General features: G+C 48.9%; 1 protein-coding gene across 1 annotated transcript in view; it reads left to right on the forward strand.

Annotated features, from left to right (window-relative positions):
- The first annotated feature begins 1,598 nt into the window (after nucleotides 1-1,598).
- Nucleotides 1,599-17,759, forward strand: part of TMC2 (transmembrane channel like 2) — a 54,994-nt gene continuing 38,833 nt past the window's right edge. The window contains exons 1-4 of the mRNA XM_025875713.2: nucleotides 1,599-1,620; nucleotides 2,924-3,242; nucleotides 6,307-6,459; nucleotides 17,597-17,687. Coding sequence (XP_025731498.1) covers nucleotides 1,599-1,620; nucleotides 2,924-3,242; nucleotides 6,307-6,459; nucleotides 17,597-17,687 — 585 coding nt within the window. The remainder of the gene's footprint in view (nucleotides 1,621-2,923; nucleotides 3,243-6,306; nucleotides 6,460-17,596; nucleotides 17,688-17,759) is intronic.

A 17,759-nucleotide genomic window follows, 5' to 3' on the forward strand; every position in this document is an offset into this window, starting at 1 on the left:
GTCTGTTAAGCGTCTGCCTTCAGCTTGGGTCATGATCCCAGGGTCCTGGGATCGAGTCCCACAATCAGGCTCCTTGGGCAGTGGGGAGCTTGCTTCTCCCTCTGCCTGCTACCCCACCCCCCTTGTGCACTCTCTCTCTCTGTTAAATAAATAAATAAATAAATAAATATCTTTAAAAAAAAAAGAAGAAGATCTCAGATCTCAGTTTAGAAGTTTCTTCCTTCTGGGGCGCCTGGGTGGCTCAGCTGGTCAAGCATCTGACATTTGATTTCAGCTTGGGTCATGATCTCAGGGTTGTGGGATCAAGCCCCGCTGCATTGGGTGTGGATCCTGCTTAAGATTCTCTCTCTCCCTCTCCCACTGTCCCTCCCCCTGCCTTGCTTGAAGTCTGGGTGAAGCCCACCCCTGTGCTTCTTGAATCATAGAACTGATCACACTGTCTCTTTCACTAACTCAGAACGTGCTGAGGGACAGAATCTTGTTAGTCTTATTTGCTGCTGTAGCCTGTGTAGTATTTAGTCAATGATCAATAAATGTTTTGGTATGGGTGAGTGAATTAGTGAATAAAAGACCTTTGAGTTCTTGGCCAACTCAGCTGGCCAGGCAGGCGGGCACCTTGTCCATTTGAAAATGCCACCAATATCCTAGTTTGAAACCCAAAAAGAGAACTTGGAGCAGTTTCTCTCTGAACCTCAGTGCAAATTCCATTCACAAATCTAGCATGCTCCAGCTTCCATCACACTTGGACAGATATTGTCTTGGTTGGATTTCCCTACCACACTTTGAGATAGGTGTCTATAGATCGGTCAGGTTCCCTGGAAGCAGAGCCTGAGATAGGGATTTTTTTTTTTTCAGTAGGTTAAGCGTCTTATTTATTTATTATTTATTTGACAGGGAGAGACACAGCGAGAGAGGGAACAGAAGCAGGGGGAGTGGGAGGGGGAGAAGCAGGCTTCCCACTGAGCAGGGAGCCCGATGCAGGGCTCCATCCCAGGACCCTGGGATCATGACCTGAGCCGAAGGCAGATGCTTAATGACTGAGCCACCCAGGTGCCCCTGAGATAGGGATTCTTGAGCATGCAATTTATCAAGGGCGGATCTCAGGAGGTGTGGAGTGAGGGAAGCAGGGCAGGGCAAGAGAAGGGCAAGAGAAGCAAGGATGTGGCTATGGGCTGACTCAAAGAGAGGAAAGGGATGTAAATTTCCGGACATTTCCCAGCAAGATGGTTCCCATCAACCAAGAAGGGAGAACCTGTGCACTATTAGAGCCACCACACACGGCAGCTAGGGGAGGATGGAGTGGCCAGGTGATGGGGATCTGGGTAGACCACCACCAGCACTGACTGGAGTATCTACAAGGAAGCTGACTCAGAAAGAATAAGCAACTTGCCCAGAGCTACCCAGACAACAGCCATCAGAACCAGACTTCAAGCCCAGAAAGCCAGACTCTGAATCCCCGGCTCAGTCTGCCCAAACCCAGCCCCACTTATCCTTGGCTAGTTCTGGTTGCTGTTTGACAGGGTGGCTTGCTTCTCAGAGTGTAAAATCTCAAGGGTCAGGGAAGCGGAGAGGAAATCCCTCTGGGGCCACCATATTACATGCACAACCGTGAGAGGCTGGGTAAGGAGGAGGGTAGAGGTGAGAATTTGGGAACCTGGGACTCCACATCCCAGACTCTATCACTGTTGCTGGGAATGGCAGGTGGCAAACTTCTCCTCTGCTTTGCCCAAAGTTGGGGCTTTGGCAATGCAGCTGGGAAAATCTCCCTGCCCTTGGCAGAAAAGCCTGGATGGGGGCCCGTGTGGGCAATGAGAACAAGTGCCCTGCACAATACTGTTTCCAGGCACTGCCCACTCGGATGTGGGGGCTCAGAGTGCAACAGTGGCAAGGCAGGCTGGAGACAGGAGGGGAGGGGGCCTTTGTTGAGTACTTCTCACCGGCTGGACCTTTTACTCCTGCTTTTAATTAACCCTCCCCGCCCCTCAGCCACATAAGGAAATGGGAGATACTAGAGCCATTTTACAGATGAAGAAGCTGAGGTGAAGAAAAGTAATTTATCTGTGGTCACAGAGATAAGAAATGATAGAAATGATCTTTTCAGGCAAAGCAGTCTAGCTCGAAACCTGTGCTTTTCCTATAAGCAAAAAATATCTTATTTCGGGGTAAAAGTATTAGGGTAATGACATCCATTCTCAGATGTCAGTCACTGTTCTAGTCACTGTTCTGCGTTCATTAACAAGCTAATGGAGTAAGATGAACATCCCCCATGTTAGAGATGAGCTGAGACTCAGAGCAGTCAAGTGACCTGTTCAAAGACACCCAACTAGTAAGTGGTGGAGACGTTGGTTATTAATACCAGAACTGCATGATAATTTCCCTGCATTTAATTCGTAAAGGCTTATACGAAGGGTTGTACTTAGTGTAGCTGTTGGGCAAACTGTTGAGGAAATTTCATACTGTCCATTCTGTCCAACCAGGCCATTGGCCAATGCCGCGAAGTCATGGCTTACAAACATACACACACACTCAAAGGCAGGGACACGTCAGGCAGGAGCTCCTGGGGAAAGGAACCTGCCCAGCCCTTCCTCGCTAGTGGTCCAGGCTTGCCAAACAGAGACCCATGCTTGGCTGGCCCTGGGGCTCAGGAGATGACTCAGTTCTGACCCCAAGGAACTACACACCCAAGAAGAGGAAAGGCATGTGCCTAGATTTCTACCTGAGGTTTAGGCAAGAGCCTGGTAATGCCAAGTAGTCAGAGGAGGGAGACATTAATTCTCATCCCAAACCAGAGTCTCCAAAGAAGTGGCCTTTGGGGCCAACAAGCTCCAGGAAGCATCTTGGACATCTGATTCCTCACAGCCGGGGACATTTTCCTGGGGTGGAGGCCAGCGAGGCCAGAACTGTCCCTTTCCTGTTCCTGCAGGTGACAGGTCCGGGAGGAGACCCTCACGGAAGCAGGCTGCCCGAGCCGAAGGTGCGGCGGGCAGGCGCGGAGCTCAGCCTGGCCAGAAGGAGCAGGCCGGGGGCAGCCCAAGGCCAGGGTCTCCCCGGAGGAAGCAGGCGGAGTGCAGGAGACACCTGGAGCCGCTGGGGGAGCGGGGGCGGAGCTCCGCAGAGAGGACGTCCAAGGGGAGGAGGAAGAGAGACGGGAGGGCTTCCCTCAAGAAGCAGAGAGCTCCCCCAAAGACGGAAAAGGAGGTGTCAAGGCAGGAGGAGATGTGGAAGCGGCCGAAGAAACACAGGTATGTTGTGATTCTGGTTCAGGTGCGTTTTTCGATGGGCACCCTCCTCTCCCGTGGCCCCGCTCCCTCCCCTGATGAAGGGCTGAGGTCCCCTCCCCTGGTAGAGGTGACCCCGCTCTCATCTGCTTCTGTTTGTCCCTGCCCTGTCCACGACCCTGGCTTCCCCATCTGCGGCAGAAATGGGATGAGGATCTTGGTCATCCCAGGCCGACTGGCCCCTGGGTACTCTCAGGGCCAGTGCCCCCTGTCTGGCAGGAGGTGACATGGCAGCCAGGTGGGATAAGATCCCAAGTCTCCTGAATTTCAGCTGGTGGCTCACCACAGCTCTGGAAGAGGCACTGAGAGAGACGAACAGAATTGGATTTAGCCGTCACCATAGAACTTAAGCACACCATTTCCCCAATCCGGACCTGTGTCCTCTTCTGTGATACGTGGCTTCGATCTAGAGGACCTTCAGGGATTCCAATCAGTTCCATCCTTGGCTACAAATTTTGATGGAACGTCAGCTTCTCTTGGCCTCCCTCGGCTTTTTTACTCCTGCTTTTAATGAACCTTGGCTTTTTTTTTTTTTTTTTAATTAATCTTGGCTTTACTCACTTCTTGGGATGTTTTAAGAATTCCCGTTGATAATGGCTGGGGAGGGTTTTGAAATAGTTGAAGGAATTGGTGTCACGGTGAAGATGATGTTCCTTCCCACAGGGTTCTAGGCTCTTCCACCGGACCTCTCCACCTTTACAGAGGGAACTGGGGCCCTCAAAAGGGCCCACTGATTTCTTCTGTCACCCATGCCAACCATTCCTGGCTTGGTTGGGGCTTTTGTCTACTGTCTGATTGTCCTTGGACATCAGCTGAGGGGGTAAAGAAAGCATGGTGCCCTTAGCAATTTAAAGAGAACTTGAATGCACGTTGATTGGGCCCTGGAGCGTCCTGAACTTTAGAGGGAGGCTGCCCCCCCCCCCCCCCCCGCAAACAGACCGCAGATATCTGGATGGCAGATGCAAAGTCAGCTGAGTGCAGGGGCAGGGCACAAAGAGACAGAGAAGACTCAGTCCTGTTCCCAGCAGCTGACAGTCTAGCAGCGGAGATAGGCCATGGGCATCAGTCATCACAAGACAAGGCAGAAAGCAATATGTATCTGAGAAAGGATTTAACGAAATGCCTTCTTGGGGGGGCGCTGGGACATCAGGATTCCTCCACGGAGAAGGTAAGCGTTCCAGCCGGTCCTCAAAGTACAGGTGGCATTTGAACAAGCAATGACTGAATGCTCCCCAGCCCCAGACTGAGGGAACCCCCGTGGAAAGACTCAAAGGCAACCATCATGGGATGTGCCCAAGGGTTCCCAGCAGTGAAGGGTTGGGACCCCGCCTCTCACCTCTGTCCTCTTTGAATTCCTCAGAAATTAAGACTCACAGGCACTGCTGTAGATTGTTCTCTAACCCAAGCCCACATCCTGGTGTTTCCGTTTATGGAATTTGCTAAGAAGGCAGCTGGGGCCTGGCCTTTTCCTGCACCCCCCCTCACCTCGGGGGGCTGGTGTCCCTCCCAGAGTCACTGAGTCTGGGAGTGAAGGATGCTGTAAGGAGCGCACACACGAACGAGGATTTTGTGGAAGGCGAATGCATCGTCTTGTCTGTGAGATGCTGAGGCTCCTCACGTGGGGAGAGGGGTTCTAGCTGGAAGCTGCCTGCTCCTGTGCCGTCCAGTACCGTCCCCACCAGCCGGCGTGCTGAACCCTTGGACTGTGGCCAACTCGACCAAGGCACTGAATTTCTAATTTCCTTTCTTTTTAATGCAGTGTTAATACTAGGGGGTTGACACAAGAGTTTGTGAATTTACTTAACTCGGACAGACAGCTATAGCTTTGAAATCAATTTAACTTTGAAGCCAGTGCATTTCCTCTTAAAAATAAAAGGCAAACTGCTTTTGTCAATGCAGAAGCAAATGTCAAAGGGAAATGACCTTTTGCTACTTGACTCATTTGTTGGGAAACTTTTTTTTTTTTTTAAGATTTTTATTTATTTATTGAGAGAGAATGGTAGAGAGAGAGCATGAGAGGGAAGAGGGTCAGAGGGAGAAGTAGACTCCCTGCTTCGCAGGGAGCCCCATGCGGGACGCGATCCTGGGACTCCAGGATCATGACCTGAGCCGAAGGCAGTTGCTTAACCAACTGAGCCACCCAGGTGCCCTGTTGGGAAACTTTTAAGTATGTCTAAAACAACCTGGGTATGTGAATCTACCATTTCAACTACAAATTTTATGAAATCCCAGATACAGATCAAATATGTTCGAGGAAAATTTAATGTCTGATTTGACATGCACAGTGGTTGTGGGATGAGCACCAGATTTTGAAGACAGTACAAGAAGAATATAAAATATCCCATTAATAATTTTTATATGGGTTACATGTTAAAATGACAATTTTTGACACATTGGATTCAGTGAGATGTATCATTAAAATTAACTTGGCCATCTCCTTTTGTCATTTTAATGTGGTTACTACAAAATTTTAAATTGCAACATGTGGGTCGGGTTATATGTCTTTTTTTTTTTATAAATATTTTTAAGATTTTATTTATTTTTCAACAGAGAGAGAGAGACAGCGAGAGCGGGAACACAAGCAGGGGGAGTGGGAGAGGGAGAAGCAGGCTCCCCGCGGAGCGGGGAGCCCGATGCGGGGCTCGATCCCAGGATCCCGGGATCACGACCTGAGCCGAAGGCAGACGCTCAACGACTGAGCCACCCAGGCGCCCTCGGGTTATTTCTACTGAGCAGAGAATTGTGCTCAAATGTGGTGGGTGGGGAGGACTCAGAGAAATGGAGTCGGAGGAGGCAACTGTCCCGGTGCTTTGGGCTACAGGACAGAGGGGTGGCTTCTTCTGACAGGCAGGGGGAGTCACTGAGGGCTTCTGGGCAGGCACGGGCCTCTGAGGGGTGGTCAGGGCTGGGAGGGCCAGGGAACACAGCCCACTCGCCTTGCCTGTGGGCTTCTCTGCATTCCACAGAGCACCTGAAGACACTTGCCAGCTTTTCACTCTCCCTTGCTCTGCCCTGGCCCTGCCTCCAGACCACCGTCCTTGGCCTCCAGCGCTTCTGGACCAGAGTGTCTGTCAGAGGAGGAACGGGCCCGGATCCTGGAGCAGGTGGAAGACTCGAAGAAGCTCATTGCCACCATGCGGAACAAGCCCTGGCCCATGACGAAAAAGCTTAGGGAGCTCAGGTGAGTGGGTGGTGGTCCACCAGGGCCTTTTGATGTCCAAAAGCCTCAGGTCCTTCCGATGGCCCCAGAGCCCCTTCCCCTTCTCGGCCCCAAGAAGACTTGACAGGAAGGGGGATTCACCCTCCCGCTCTGCTTTGGTACCCTCGCTCCCCAGCACAAGCACAGTGCATGAGTGGGGGGCTGTTAGAGCCCAGACAAGCCTGAGTGGGAGGCTGTTGATGGAGGCCCTGCGGTTGGCCAGCGCCGAACAGGGTCTGGCGGGAGAGACAGAGGATCACGGCGGTCTGGCCTAGAGCCGACCTTTCCACGCTGCCTGACTTCCCTCGGTCCCACACCCCTTCCCCTTCATCCCGTGGCTTCTGTGCCTCCCTCACAACCCAACACAGACATACCTTCCTTGGGGGGCATTCTGTGACACCCCCCCCACCTCGACAAGTTCAGAACTCCCTCTGTGTTCTTTAGGCACCCAGAACGGCTCCCTGTGTAGCACACTCACCTGTGTGTATTGGGGCGGGGGGGAGCAGGGAGTGGGTCTGTCTCAGCTACTGTCGTGGCCTGAGTGCCTGACCCCGGACCAAGCCTGCCATGATGCTCCATGAATATTGTTCAGGCCTCACACCCAAGGCCCTGACTCCTGTTTTCAGCTCCGGCTTCCATATGAAAGGCCGGCCCACCAAGCATTTTATGAGTCTCACGTCCCTGCTGTGAGAGTCACATTGCTTAACTTCTGATTTTCTACTTAAAAAAAAAAAAAACTAAAACAAAACCCATCCAACATTACCATTTCCCCCCAGGTTCCCCCCTGGCTTTTCTGCCACAGGGTTGGAGGGGGCACTCCCTCTCCCCTTCCCTCTTCATGAAGCCCTTTTCCCTGGCTCCTCTCACACATGAGTTTCCCATCGCTCAAGTCAAATGCCTCACCCTCTATTACGTCGAACAATTTGGCAGCTGTGTTTTGACACATTGGGCCTCACGGTTTGCCCCCGAGAGGCGCCGCCAAGATGCTGGCTGTACGAACACGGGACAGGGTTCTGGTAAACAGAGCTTACTCCATGCCAGCAAATTATTATATCGTGTCCTACACAGCCACAGGAAGAAATGCGTCCCTGTGGTACCCACCGGCCAGTGCGGACCCACAAGCGCTGGGGATGATGGGAGTACTCTAAATCCGAACTAACACTGCAGCCAATAGCCGCACGTGGCCAGTAAACGCTTGAAGAGTAGTGAATGTGACCAAGGCACAGATGGTTTGGGTTTTATTAAAATAATACTAATAATGTTAATAATAATAATTTGTTTCAATTAAATCATCCCATGCGGCTGGCGGCTACAGTTCGGGTGGCAGGGACAGCTCTAGGCAGTGGCTGTCTGCCTTCTCAGCCCCTTTTTCCGAGACCCTTCTCCCTAGTCCCTCGGAGCCAGGTTCTTTTTCCTGTCAGGGGGCGCAGAACAGCCATCTGTCACCCTCGCAGAGCCTCACCCCCACTCAGGTGTCACCTGAACACATCTTTTATTAACAGTGGAAAAAGAGCGACCGAAGTGCTTATGGAAATGAGATCTCCAGCCAGCTGGAAGTTGCAGGGACTGGGAAAGTTCCTGAGGGCTGTCTAGCTGCCCAGAGGAGAAGTCTGACATCTCCTCCAGCCCGAGGGCAGAGCTTCTGCTCTTGGGGTGAGTGGGAAGTGGCTAAAGCCTGGGAAGCTGAACTGACCCATGCATCTGTCCCTGGGGCAGGGATCCTCAGCCAACACTGGCCTCTCCCTTGCAGGCCTCCCTCCTTCCTCTTCCCTCTCCCAAGACTCCTCCTCTCGGACTCAAAGTCTAAGGCCAGGGAGCCTCTGCCTCTCTCGAAGCAAGCTGGCGCCTCTGCCTAGATCTTTGCTTTCTGCCAGCAGCAGAAAGCTGCTTGACATTGACTCAGGCCAATGTCCCCTCTTCAGGGAAGCTCCCCAGTGCCCTCCCTGCTTTCAGGCTGAGTTATTTATGGTCCCTCTGATCCCCAAGGTACTGTGTCCTCACTTGACGGGATGCTCTGCTCTGCAGAGCTGTGTCTCATTCACCTTTCACGATTCTTTCTTTCTGATAAATTGCCTCCACTTGCTGAGGGCTTCCTGTGTCCCAGACACTGTTCTGAGTGCTGGTGTGTGTCACAGCCCACTTGATCCTTACAGCCACCCTGTGATACAGGGACTATTCTTATTGTCCCCCATGTACTGATGAGCAAATTGAGACACAGAGCAATCAAGTCATTTGCCCCTGGTTCGCAAGGTGAGTTAAGTGGCTCAGTTAGCATTTGAACTCAGGGATTCTGGCTCTGGTGCCTGCACTCTCCATTGGTAACCATCTCTCTAGAGTTACTAAACGTTCTAGAATGTATCCCTTTGCATCCTCTATGATTTCCTCTTCTGGCAGTGAGGTCTTCCGTTGCAAGTAGCATTACCAGACTACGTCTTCTTTTATTATTTTTATTTTTTAAGATTTTATTTATTTATTTAGAGAGAGCTGGGGGAGAGGCAGAGGGAGAAGGAGAGAGAGAATCCCAAGAAAACTCACACTGAACGCAGAGCCCGACCCGGGGCTCGATCTCATGACCCTGACATCATGACCTGAGCCAAAATCAAGAGGCAGACGCTTAACTGACTGAGCCACTCAGGCACCCCTACATCTTTTTTTTCAGAAGCAATGGTGTGGAGACCCCAGTCTCTGGCCCACTCAGGCGGCTGGCTGACGTGGGCATAGTTATTGGGACAACCAAGGAAGGACTGTAACACATGAAGAACACCAGTGGTGAACTGGGGCAAACCTGCGCTCCCACCCCTGCTGCATCCAGGTGGCTTTGGCTGGCTAGTCAGTGGCCCTCAGGATGATTTCCTTCCCTTAAGAAGCCCTCTGGGCCTCACCTTCCTCATTTACAAATGGGAATAATAATTACTATCTACCTTGTAGAGTTGTTCGGACCAATTCAAAATATTTATGTTAAGTGTCCAGCACGCGGTGTACAATTGGTAAATGGTAGTTCTTGCCATTATTAAGGCTTGACCATCTTCTGTGGCAGACTCTGTGGAGAGGAGATGAGGAGGGGAACAAAGATGGATCAGAGAAGATATTGCAAAAGGTATTATTAAGAACCTAAGATAGGCCATGATGTTGGCAAAAGAGCTGCTAAGGCCCATGAGTCAGGGATGTTTGCTTTAACCAGAGAATTAATCAGGTGTGTTTCTCAACTTTATCAGAAGCCTGATATCTTAGAAAATTACCCAAGCTGCTTGCGTTCTTCAGAGAGATCTGAAGAATTCCACTTCCAGGAAGATGGGGTAGATATTCTTCTGCCTATTTTTCCCACTAAGTACAGCTAAAACCCTGGACATTATCTGTAAAGCAAACATAAGAAGACTCAGAAAGGTGGACAGAAGAAGACGGTCTGGTTAAGGACCTCAGGACCAAAGGATTGATCGGGCATTGAGTTCTGGGATTTCCTTCTTTTTTTTTTTTTTAAGATTTTATTTATTTATTTGAGAGAGAGAATGAGAGATAGAGAGCACGAGAGGGAAGAGGGTCAGAGGGAGAAGCAGACTCCCTGCCAAGCAGGGAGCCTGATGTGGGACTCAATCCCGGGACTCCAGGATCATGACCTGAGCCGAAGGCAGCTGCTTAACCAACTGAGCCACCCAGGTGCCCTGGGATTTTCTTCTTGCCCTCTATTTCCCAGACTGGATATTAGAGAAGCTGGCAACCCAGAAACATGGACGGACACGCACAGACAAAAAAACACCTCAAGAAAAATCTGCTCTCTCTAGTCAAAGGACCAGGAAAGGGACAGTCTGGCAAGACAGAAAACTCTTAGGCAATAACAGTCCTACTCTAGCCAAGCCCCACAAACGGAACAGCAGCCCCATCCTTGCCCCTGGCAGCAAAGGCCAAGTGGGGAAGCCTAGATTTCCTCCCTTGCCAGGTTATAACTGGTGCCCCCAGTGCCCCCACCAGAGTGGTATCAGAGGAGGCTGAGTAGGGAGCAGGGACTTTCCTCCCCACCGGGCAGTAAGGAACCGTCCCTCTCCCTCTGGTGTCTGTGCAAGCCACAAGGCAAGTCTGGACTTTCACCACCACCTGGCAGTAACAAGGCATCCCTCCTAGCCAGGAAGATGTGAGGAGAAACTGGTTGGAAGCCTGAACTCCCATCCTTGCTCAGCAGTAATGAAGAGCTCCTACCCAGCCTTGGATGCCAAAGTGGGCCAAGTGAGGAGCATGGACTTCCACCTGGAAGCAACCAGACAGCATCCCTTTCACTCACTGAAGCAGTGGCAGAGGATGCCTGCTAAAGCAGAAGATTTCAACAAGATCCCGAGTCTTATAATATCCAAAGCGTCCAGGCTTCAACTGAAAATCACTCATCCTACCAAGAACGAGGAAGATCCCAAGCTGAATGATAAAAGACAACTGAAGATGCTAACACCAAGATGACATATGTGCTGGAATTAGCTGGCAAAGATTTTATTATTTTTTTAAAGATTTTATTCATTTATTTGACAGAGACACAGCAACAGAGGGAACACAAGCAGGGGGAGTGGGAGAGGGAGAAGCAGGCTTCCCGCTGAGCAGGGAGACCGATGCGGGGCTCGATCCCAGGACCCTGGGATCATGACCTGAGCTGAAGGAAGACGCTTAACGACTGAGTCACCCACGTGCCCCGTAGCAAAGATTTTAAAGAAACTATCATAAAAGTGCTTCACTAGCAATTATGAACACATGAAACTAATGAAGAAATAGAAAGCCTAAGAAAAGAAATAGAAGATGTAAAGAAAGACTAGAAGTTTTAGAAGTAAAAAAATACAAGTGAAATTATAAAAACCTGGATTAGTGGGCTCAGCAGCAGAATGGAGAAGGCAAACAATCAATGAAATTGAAGGCAGAGTAAGAGAAATTACCCAATCTGAACAATAGAGAGAAAATAGTCTGGGAGGAAAAAAAATGAGCAGAATCTCAGGGACATGTGGGACTATAATAAATGCTCAAACATTAGTGTTTCTTCCACGTCCCTCATCCTGGACATGAGAGGGTAGGGGGAGGAGTCCTAGAAAAGAGAAGAAAGAGGGTAGGGTTGAAAAAGTCTTCAAAGAAATAATGACTAAAAATTTCTCAAATTTGGCAAAACTTACAGGCTCAAGAAAACTAAATAAACCCTACACAGGATGAACCCAAAGTAATCCATGTCAAGACACATCATAGTCAAACTTTTTACCAGCAGTCAGAGAGAAATGATGCATTACCTATAAGGGGAAACAGTTAGAATGACAGCAAATTTCTTATTAGAAGCCCTAGAGGACAAAGGAAGGTGGCACAATTTTTCAAGTGCTGAATAAAAGAATTGTCAGCCCAGAATTCTATAGCCAGCAAAACTATCTTTGAAGAAGAAGAAGAAATTGGGAAACCTGGGTGGCTCGGTCCGTTAAGCGTCTGACCAGCTCAAGTCATGATCTTAGGGTCCTGCCCTTCCCCCTGCTCATGTGCATGTGTGTGCACGCGTGCTCGCTCTCTCTCAAAGAAATAAAATCTTAAAAAAAAAAGAATAAGAAGAAATCAAGACATTCTCAGATGAAGGAAACCTAGAAGAATTCATTACCAGCAGATTTACCCTAAAAGAATGGCTAAAGTAAATTCTCTAAATAAAAAGGAAATGATAAAAGAATCTTGGAACATCAGGAAGGAAGAATATGGTAAGAGCAAAAATATTGGAAACTGTCATAGATTTTCCTTCTCCTCTTGAGTATTTATTTTTTTTAAGATTTTTTATTTATTTATTTGAGAGAGAGAGAGAATGAGAGATAGAGAGCACGAGAGGGAAGAGGGTCAGAGGGAGAAGCAGACTCCCTGCCGAGCAGGGAGCCCGATGCCGGACTCGATCCCGGACTCCAGGATCATGACCTGAGCCGAAGTCAGTCGCTTAACCAACTGAGCCACCCAGGCGCCCTCCTCTTGAGTATTTAAAATTATGTTTGACAGTTGAAGAAAAATTATAACACCATCTAATGTGGTTCTCAATGAATATAGAGAAAATATTTAAGACAATTATAAATGGGAGGGCAAAGGGACATAAAGGGAGGTAACACTTCTATACTTTACCTAGTAAAATGTCAGCACCAGTAGATATTGAATACATACACACACACACACACACACACACACACACACACACACACACACACCTTACATTACATATTACATTATATGGTAATATACAGTAATACTTAGAGCAACTACTGAAAAGACCATAGAAAGAGATAACACTAAAAAGCGTCATAGATAAACCAAAATGGAATCCTAAAAAATATTCAAGTAACCTACAGGAAAAAGGAATACAGAGATGAAAAACAGAAAGAATAAACAGAAAACAAAAAGTAAAGTGGTAGGTTTAAATGTTAACATATCAGTAATTACATTAAGTGTAAGTGGTCTAAATACACCAATTAAAAGACAGACCAGGAGAGTAATTTTAAAAATGACTTAAGTGCATACAGTCCATTAGAAACTCACTTTAAATATGATGATATATGTAGGTTGAGAGTATAAAGATGGGAAAAATATATACACCATGCAAACATTAACCAAAATAAAGTAGTAGAAGAAGCTATGGAAATACCAAATAAGTCAACTTCAGAGTAAAGGAAATTAAGAGGGACAGAAAGGAACATTACAGAATGATAAAAGTGTCAATCCACCAAGAGGAAGACATAACAAACCTAAATGTGTCAGCACCAAGTGGTTTGGGTTCTACAGTGTATTATCTAGGGATGTGTAATAAATTATCCCAAAACTTAGTAGTTTAAAACAATAATGAACATTTACTATCTTCTATGGATCAGAAGTCCAGAGCAGCTTAGCTGGGCAGTTCTGACTTGGAGTCTTTCATAAGATTGGGTCAAGATGTTGGACAGGGCTGCAGTCATCTGAAGGCTTGAATGGGGCTGGTGAATCCACTTCCGAGGTGGCTCACTCACATGCATGACAAGTTGGTGCTGGTTGTTAGAAAGAGGCCTCAGGGGGCACCTGGGTGGCTCAGTCGGTTAAGCGACTGCCTTCGGCTCAGGTCATGATCCCGAGGTCCTGGGATCGAGCCCCGCATCGGGCTCCTTGCTCTGCGGGGAGCCTGCTTCTCCCTCTCCTCCCCACTTGTGCTCTCTCTCACTATCTCTGTCTCTCTCTCTCTCAAACAAATAAATGAAATCTAAAAAGAAAAAAAAATTTAGGGCGCCTGGGTAGCTCAGTTGGTTGGGCGACTGCCTTTGGCTCAGGTCATGATCCTGGAGTCCTGGGATCGAGTCCCGCATCGGGCTCCCTGCTGAGCAGGGAGTCTGCTTCTCCCTCTGACCCTCCCCCCTCTCATGCTCTCTCTATCTCATTCTCTCTCTCAAATAAATGAATAAAATCTTTAAAAAAGAAAAAGAAAAAAATTAAAAAAAAAAAAAGAAAGAGGCCTCAGTTTCTCTCCATAAGCTGCTTGAATGTCCTCATGACATGGCAACTGGCTTCCCTCAGAAGAGGATGTATTTGAAAAGGAAGTCACAATACCCTTTATGTACCAACCCCTAGCCACCTCCTTTGGACCATCATTGTTTCCTTCCTACCTCCAGGCATCTTCTAGATTTTAGGCTGGCTCCTACTTTCTCCCAGTGTTCCATATGGGACAGCCACGTTCTGTGAGGAACACAGAGCTGCCCTGTGTCTGTTTTTACCTCTGCATCTCGAAGTTAAGTGTGATTTTGAACCTGAGCGCTTTCACCAGGGAGGAGTTTGGGGAGGTATATAATGTCTCTGAGAAATGCCATAGGTCAGCTTCAGAGTGTTCCCATTGTGGGAGGCCACGTTACCAAGCCCCTGGTCCAGGCACCTGGGGGAGCAGGGGCCCCTCACGCCAGCCCCCTGAGCTAACAGAGTCTGACCAGCTGTCCACCCTAGGAGCTACCGCTTCCTCAGAAGCCTGCCGAATGAAATCGCTATGTTCACAGTGCGTGCCTTCATGCACCTGATTCTCGTATCATTATCCTCATTTCTAGAGGAAAACTGCCACCCTGCGAGGCACAGAATCCTGCCTGGGGCTCTGGCACTAAAAACCACACAGTACATCTCCTCCCCTCCCAGCAGCCATCACTGACTAGCCTTTTTTTTTTTTTTCAAGATTTTATTTATTTCTTTGACAGAGAGAGACACAGTGAGAGAGGGAACGCAAGCAGGGGGAGTGGGAGAGGGAGAAGCAGGCTTCCCTCTGAGCAGGGAGCCCGATGCGGGGCTCGATCCCAGGACGCTGGGAACATGACCGGAGCCGAAGGCAGACGATTAACGACTGAGCCACCCAGGTGCCCCCATCACTGGCCATCCTAAGCGTGTTTTCCCAACTGGTTTGTGTTCACTTTACTCACAAGGAGGGTCTTCCAGGAGGCAAACGGGGGGGGATTCTGAAGTGTGGTCTGAGTTGTGTCTGCGCCTGAAAGCCTCTTCTCCAGTAACTTCCTCCTCTGCTGAGTGCTGGAGGGGCCTGAGGGGTTAATCATCACCTGCCAAAGGTGACCTTGAGATCCACACCCCTAAAAGCTTCCTCAAAACAGGATGCCTCCTCTCTTGCCTTTTCACTGCATTTACCACACACCATCAGGTTTGAGGAAAAAAGAGAGGCCAGTTTGCGGGAAGTTCCCTTTTCAAAGGACACTTGGTGACAAGGAGGGGACAGAAGCACCTTACAGAAGTAAGATTTGCAACAATCGGGAAGTACAGGGCAGGAGCCAATGTTTCCATAAACCAAATACTCTCTGGTAAGGAATAATGGGACAGTCTGGATTATAGGTAACATGTTTAAAAAGGAGTTTGCTGCAAAAAGTTAGTTGTTACTATTTCCATATCTTCCCTGTATCCAGAAAAGCTTTCTGTGTCCTCCAAAATTCTTAAACCAGGTGGGCTTTTCATAGTGAATGGTCCTCAGAGTTTGTACCCAGTGCTGGGCACGGCCCTCTGTTCTCCTGAGGGCTCTCTGGGGGTCTAGACACAGAGTCTGGATATCAAAAAGAGAAACATTTGCTGCCGGGCCCAATGGCTCAGGAAGATGAGCTGGCTTTTTGGAGAATTCTCACTTGAAGTCCCCAAATCTTAAAAGCTGGCACATTTAAAGATTTGTTTATTTATTCTAGACAGAGAGAGACTGGGGAGAGGGGCAGAGGGAGAGACTCTCCAAGCAGACTCCCCACTGAGCGCAGAGCCCGACAAGGTGGGGCTCGATCCCACGGCCCAGGAGATCATAACCTGAGCCGAAACAAAGAGTCGGACGCTCAACTGACTGAGCCACCCAGGTGCCCCAAAAGCTGGTGCATTTAAACTCACAAACTCCAAGGGCTTAGGAGCCTCTGCTCACTTGTAAAATACAGGAAGAGAACAAAAATACAAATTTCATGAAAACTTTTTTTTCGTGGCATGGCTGTGTTGGTAGCCACAGATAACTAACTGCCAGGACATGTCCTGCCTTGGGGGGGAAACAGGGAGCTGATCCCATTAAGGAGGCTTAATCCCCTACAGACCAGCTTTTGACCTCGGGGGCTCGGGAGCTAGACAGTCAGCCTCATTAATAGGGAGACATCGGAATAAAACCAGCTTCAAGATTAACCTGAGGTTAGAATGTGACTTTGACGCTTGCTCTGCCTGCACATAGACTTTGGAGGTGGGTTAGGGATCGTGTAGCAAACAGTGGGGGCTGTAGCCGTAGCAGCCGACACGCAGCTCCACAGCGCCCTCTCCTGGCCATCCTGAAAGGAATCCTCCTCCAATTGTGCGGCTCTATCCAGGGACTGCTGAAAAACTGGCTCTCTGGGGGCTGCGATGAAGGGGGCCTGATTTGCAGCCTTTGCTGATTTCCATGGTCTAAATACTCCCACCCAGGCCAATTTCAAGCTACCAACAGTTTAACAGCTGGGTGGCCAAGTTCCTGAATATTTAACACTGGGTACTCGGGAGCCCGTTCTCACCAGCCCCAGCACACCACCCCGGATACGAAATGGACAAACTGATCCATGTGTTTCTCATCCAGCCTTCCCGGGATATAGTCACTCCCTCATTCAACATTCATGCAGTCCCACAAATGTCTACTGAATACTGTATTCATTTTCCCTTTCTTCACTGAAGTAGAGTTGACATACAGTATTATATTCGTTTTAGGTGCGCAAGAGCGTGATTCCACGTGTGTATACATCAGGCAGTGCTCACCACGATAAGTCTAGCTACCATCTGTCACCATTCAACGTTATTACAATATTATTGGCTATATTCCCTAGGCTGTACTTTACATCCCCATGACTTACTTATTTTATAACTGGAATTTTTGACCCCTTCGTCCCCCTCACCTGTTTTGCTGTGTCTGTTTCTATTGCTGCTGCAACAAATGGGCCACAAATATAACTGTTTAAGACGATACTCCTTTAGCTACCAGCTCACAGTGCTGCTGGTCAAAAATCCAGCTGTGGCATGGTTGGATTCCCTGCGCAGGGTCTCACCCCTATAAAATCAAGGTATCAGCAGGGCTGAGGTTCCCATGTGGGGCTAGAGGTCTTCTTCCAAGCTCGCTGGGTTTTGGCAGAATTTGCTTCCTTCTCTTGCTTTCCATGTGGCTTCCTCTCGAGGGACCCAGCAACAGAGGGTGGAGAATTTTCTTGCTTCTGATTTGTCCGACTTCCCCCTCTGCCACGTCTCTCTCTGACTCTCTCTCTTCTTCTGGGTTTAAGGGCTCATGTGATTCCTCTGGGCCCTTTCAGAGAATCCAGGATAATCTCCCAATTTTAAATTCCGGAATTTTAATTCCATCTGCCAAGTCCCTTTTGCCATTCATGGGTGTGCCACCAGGGGGCGAAAGTCGTGGGGGCCAAAATTCTGCCTACAGGTGCCTATCATGTATTAAGCACTCTTCTTAGCATTTGGGAAACTTCCGTGAACGAGACAGACAAAATACCCTGCCTTCACGGAGCTTACATTCTAACTAGGGGTATAAAAACACTTCAGGCTTTCAGCCACATATACATATGCTCTCTCATAGTTCAGATTTCTTTTCGTTTGGTGTTAATTGAAGTTCTGCCTCTACCACCCCCCCCTTTTTTTTCCTAACCAGGGAGGCCCAAGAATTTGTGAAGAAGTACGAAGGAGTCTTGGGAAAGGGGAAAGGCAAGCGACTGTATGCCTATAGGATGCTGGTGGCTAAGGTGGGTGGTGCAGAGGCAGCAAGCCAAACCCTCGGAAGGGCTTGCTCAGCCTCTGAACCCAGGTGACCATCA

Source organism: Callorhinus ursinus, unplaced genomic scaffold (assembly GCF_003265705.2).
Source record: "Callorhinus ursinus isolate GAN/ISIS: 27379988/994484 unplaced genomic scaffold, GSC_fseal_2.0 scaffold29, whole genome shotgun sequence".
Lineage (NCBI taxonomy): Eukaryota > Metazoa > Chordata > Mammalia > Carnivora > Otariidae > Callorhinus > Callorhinus ursinus.